The sequence below is a fragment of the Micropterus salmoides genome, unplaced genomic scaffold (genome assembly GCF_014851395.1).
Source record: "Micropterus salmoides isolate LMB-PRFRI ecotype aquatic unplaced genomic scaffold, ASM1485139v1 Ms_hic_scaffold_18, whole genome shotgun sequence".
NCBI classification, from domain to species: domain Eukaryota; kingdom Metazoa; phylum Chordata; class Actinopteri; order Centrarchiformes; family Centrarchidae; genus Micropterus; species Micropterus salmoides.
This window is the reverse complement of record NW_024040928.1, coordinates 31,129,729-31,134,241: the sequence shown is the minus strand read 5'-3', so window position 1 is coordinate 31,134,241 and position 4,513 is coordinate 31,129,729. Positions and strand designations below refer to the sequence as shown.

Below are 4,513 nucleotides of genomic sequence, written 5' to 3'. Positions count from 1 at the left end.
CCGGTCCACCTGCGAGCCCTTTCTCCTGAAGTCCTTTCCCACAATCCAGTCCCCTGGCTCCAGATCGTGCAGTTTCTTCTCTGCGGCCTTCGGGATGGTGTTTTTGACCTGCATATGAATTTCAGAAAGCACAGAGGACAAATTAGCACAATATCTCAACATTTCATCCTCACATTGGCTGGTATCAGGGAGTTGTCTTTTTACTGGCCCAATCCCCGTGTTCAATGGTCTGCCAAATAGGACTTCAAAAGGACTGAGACCCCCTCTGCCCCTCATCCGGCTTCTCATGTACATTAAAATGATCGGCAAAGCTTTTGTCCATGTTAAACCTGTTTCTTCACAGCATTTAACAAGCTTGTTTTTCAATGTGCCATTTTCTTATTCAACTGCACCTCCGCTAGCTGGATGATGAGCACAATGTTGCCTCAGATCAATCCCCATATCCTCCCCTACACTCTTCAGTGCTGCGCTAATGAAAGGTGTGCCATTATCACTGGAGATCTTAGCTGGGATCGCTCAGCGATGATCTGGCTTATCAAAGCTTTTGCAACTGCTGCTGCATCCTGTTTAGATGTTGAAAATGCCTCTACCCCTTTAGAGAACATATCTACCATGACAACACAATATTTCTTCCCCTGTGACAGTGTCAGTTCAATGAAGTCCATTTGCAGGTGCTCAAATGGTTTGTCTGGGGGTGGGTGTGCCACCTGTGGGATCTGAATCGGCCGCCCCACATTGTTAGTTGCACAAATGATGCAAAATAGTCTCATGCAAAGTTGTTACTGCAAAAACGATTTTTACCAGGAGCTGGATCACGTGATGCTGAGCCGTCCACAAACAACTCCATGTCTGGGTTTGTTAGAGGAGTCTCCTGCAAGTCTGCCCTTAGAGAGCAGGTTTCTGCTATGACTGCAACACAATCATGCGGCTGTCCTTCACCTGGAGTTGGGAGGAGAGTAGCAGGATTCAGTACAGTGCAGAATGTTAGATATATCAAGCAACACGGTCTTGTATCTCAGCCACCTGGATGTGGAGAGATGAGATGTTTTTTGTTCAAGCAAAATCATCGACAGCATGTGGAACCAACAATGTCAAGTCTGAATAACCCACAATGTCACGTGATGCCATGGCTGCTTTTTCAGCAGCCGCCACAGCTCTCAGGCAGTTTGGCTGCAACAGAGTCCAGTTTGGATGAAAAATAAGCTACAGGTCTCAGTCGTCCCCCATGGTCTTGTAGTGGTACTGAGGTCATGTACCCCCCCTTTTCGTCAACAGTCTGGGTGAAATGTGTGTTACAGTCGGGGAGACCCAGGGTCGGTGGAGACTGAAGAGCCCGCTTTAAATCAACAAAAAAAACAAACACTGAATGACCATAAAAGAAAGAAACACCACAAACTCAAAAGCTTAGTACAAAACAAAATATTGGTGCATTTCAAGATTTCACACAAAAATACAATCACAAAGTAAAACACAAACCAACTGAAAATTCCATTTCGGGTTTTCTGCACACTTAAACCAAACAATCTCAAAAACACAAATGAGTTGCAGTTCATTTCAAAATCACAAAATTAAATTCAGTCCAGTGCCAAAGCAAAAAAAAAGATAAATAAAACTGGTTCAGTTTCTCTGGCACAAACAAAACAAAAAGGAGGAGGTTTAATTGTCGCGCCATCCGGCAACGAATCAGTGTGGCTCATTTATAAAATGGGCGTTTCCGGGGTTTTCCACGGTGGTGAAACCTGCTGAATTCTAGGTTGTCACAAGATCTATATAATGTCTAAATTCTTACGTGTTTCTATTAAATGTTAACAAAGCTAGTAGTCTGAGGAAATCCTATCCCGTTTACAAAAAGCCTTTGTTCAACATTCACACACTGAAGTACTGCAGGTTATACACGCTGAAGTACTGCAGGTTATACACGCTGAAGTACTGCAGGTTATACACGCTGAAGTACTGCAGGTTATACACGCTGAAGTACTGCAGGTTATACACGCTGAAGTACTGCAGGTTATACTCCACATGGTATACACAGAAGAATATTAAACACAGTACATCATATCCTGTCCTGGTGAGTCCAGGTCCCTGTAGTATGGGAGTCTGATGTGACTCTGGGTCCTGGTCTTACCTGACTTTGACGTAGTCGGACAGCAGCCAGCGGTAGATGGCCTTGGTGGCGTGAGTCATGAAGGTGCGTCCTTTAAAGCTGGTCTTCTGCAGGAACCAGGGCAGAGCTCCACAGTGATCCAGGTGGAAGCTGAGAGGGAGGGCAACAGTTACTGAGGAGTTTCCAGGTCCACATCAGCCCTGACCTTTATGTTGGTCTGATTTCTCAGCATCATGTCAGGCAAAGCAGTTTGATTAGAAAGCACATTTCATACACAGGTCGAGTCTGTACAGAGAAGGGAAAACAACACACTTGGACATTAAAGTCCACCTGCTAGTACAGCTGAGTGTGTGTATATTAAAGTGTTCTCTGGTTGCTGTGCTGATAAATGTTGGGAACTCACTGGCTGATGAGCAGCAGGTCAATTTCAGCCGGGTCGATCAGGTCGATGTACGGCAGAGCGTCCATCCCGTCCAGACCAGGATGGATCCCGCAGTCCAGCTGAACCACAACACACACACACGTTTTTACACACTGAGGTGACTGAAAGCTGAATACCGTGCAGCTGATGGGATTAAAAACAGACCATAATCTTTGGTCCCTTGAACTCCAGGATGATGCAGGACCGTCCCACCTCCTGTCCTGCTCCTCTGGACACAAACACACAGAAACAGCATCACTTTCATGTCTAACTGACATCCAGATGTTTCAGGTTTCAGCCTTAAAGACAAAACTCTTCCCCCAAGAACCGTTAACAAACTAAACTCAGCTATCAAACCCAGCAGAACCAATAATAACAGAAGGACCAGCTGATGCATATCTGCCCCCAGAGGAACATCAAGCAGAACTCCATTCAAAAATTAAGCACTTTTAAAACACTTTGTCAGCAAAGGCCAAAACAAGCCAAATACCAGTTATTTAATTTAATTAATCAGTTAAATTATTAACTCAGAATTTCTAGAATCCACCAATAAGCATCTGATTTTAATGAATGTTGTTGAAGTTAACGTCAAGTCTCGCGGTTAGATTTCCACGTTGAAAACCTTCTTAAATAAATAATGTTTGGTACATTTGGTCTGCGCCGAAATGAAGCCTTGCCTCTAATGAATAGTTAAGTTTAAATAGCAAGTTTAAAAAAGCTTTGGCCTTTGTTGATAAAAGGAAGATCTACTAAATTGGTGTTTTTCTGAATGGAGTTTGGTGAGAGAGCAGCAGCCACGGAGGCTAAACCAGGTAAACGTTGTGTTTGAACTCACAGCGGGCGGATGAGCAGTTGGTCACTTTCCTCCGCAGGAACCGTGGCGTCACATTTACGTTTAGACGCCATGTTTACCTGAATAAACTCACAAATCTTCCACAAATACTAAATTAACTCAGAACTTCAGCTATTCCGCGCGTTGCCACAACTTTAACTCACTTCCGGCTCCTGCTGAAATACCTCCGTGTGGTACAACTGCTGGTAACTTTGGTTCCACCTTTGGGAGTGTGTTTTTCTTCTTCTTTATGGCAGATTGCAGCCATGACTTTTAAAGGTGCATACGCCACCTACTGTACCGGAGTATGTTGCATGAACTATGTTTGTTGACACAACTTCATTTCATAAAATAATAAAAAACCTAAATCTTATTATATATATCTCTAAATTTTTTAAGATAATAATAATAAACCTTCAAGGCTTCACTTCCTTCCTGCCTGACTTATCTTTTGATTTAGCCTTTGTGAGGATCAAACTCAGCAGGAAAAGAAATGTACTTGAGTAACAGAATAAATCAAGAGTATTTGTTGAGTTTTTGTCTTCAAACCTTTATTGAAATAAATGAGAAGCTCTGCAGCCATCAGCAGCTACTAGATGCTGCTCCAAGAAAACTTTATTAAAGTGAAAATCAGAGTCAACACAGTTTGTACACAACAAGTTCAGCCCTGAGATCATTTCACCATTTCTAAGAAAACACATTTCTGACATTAAAGGCACAATCAGTGAGCCAGATGTTAACCAAAGTGAAGCCTCGTCCACCACCAACATTTAAACCACAGGACTGGAAGTTGTCTCCCTCCTACACAGAACACAGAGACACTGAGGAACCATAGAACCAGACTGTAAACCCAGGATAAAGAGGTTCAGTGAATGTGGTGTTGAAGGTGTGGAGGTGGATCAGTGTGTCAGAGGAGACTCTGTAGAAGGACAGACAGCCAGCAGGACAGTCCACATACACTGCTGCTCTGTTAGAGGAGGAGGAGGAGGAGGAGGAGGAGGAGGAGGAGGAGGAGGAGGAGGAGGAGAGGAGAGAGGGAGGACTGTTTTACTGTTATTGTGCCAGACAGTGTAACGACCATCAGAGCAGCTCAGACTCCAGGACTGATCATTCAATCCAAACACACAGTCTTTACTGTCTCCTCTCCTGCTGATTC

At 43.8% G+C, this 4,513-nt stretch overlaps 2 protein-coding genes across 5 annotated transcripts in view; both read right to left on the bottom strand.

Annotated features, from left to right (window-relative positions):
- The window catches only part of LOC119909370 (NLR family CARD domain-containing protein 3-like), a 140,854-nt gene that overhangs the window by 120,252 nt on the left and 16,089 nt on the right, over window positions 1-4,513 (bottom strand). The window lies entirely within an intron of this gene.
- On the bottom strand, window positions 305-3,554 carry LOC119909445 (cleavage and polyadenylation specificity factor subunit 3-like). Of its 4 annotated transcripts, XR_005445432.1 has the most exons (6): window positions 3,361-3,554; window positions 2,691-2,754; window positions 2,508-2,605; window positions 2,126-2,254; window positions 1,148-1,336; window positions 305-635 (listed from the first exon to the last, which is right to left on the bottom strand). XR_005445432.1 is itself a non-coding variant. In XM_038727711.1 (5 exons), the coding sequence occupies exons 1-5, from the start codon at window positions 3,429-3,431 to the stop codon at window positions 936-938; spliced, it is 366 nt and encodes a 121-aa protein (XP_038583639.1). In that variant the 5' UTR covers window positions 3,432-3,552; the 3' UTR covers window positions 800-935. The 4 variants fall into 4 exon arrangements, 3 of the variants coding, with proteins under 3 accessions (XP_038583639.1, XP_038583638.1, XP_038583640.1); XM_038727711.1 differs by lacking the exons at window positions 305-635; window positions 1,148-1,336 and adding an exon at window positions 800-939 and having other exon boundaries at window positions 3,361-3,552; XM_038727710.1 differs by lacking the exon at window positions 305-635 and having other exon boundaries at window positions 984-1,336.

What these genes read in the sequence shown, in the direction of transcription:
- LOC119909445 (XM_038727710.1), bottom strand. Translation starts at nt 3,431, where the DNA reads ATGGCGTCTAAACGTAAATGTGACGCCACGGTTCCTGCGGAGGAAAGT. An exon ending in GACCTGCTGCTCATCAGCCA is followed by an intron (nt 2,255 to 2,507) that starts GTGAGTTCCCAA and finishes CCTCCCTCTCAG; the next exon opens with CTTCCACCTGGATCACTGTG. An exon ending in TCCGACTACGTCAAAGTCAG is followed by an intron (nt 1,337 to 2,125) that starts GTAAGACCAGGA and finishes GTTGATTTAAAG; the next exon opens with CGGGCTCTTCAGTCTCCACC.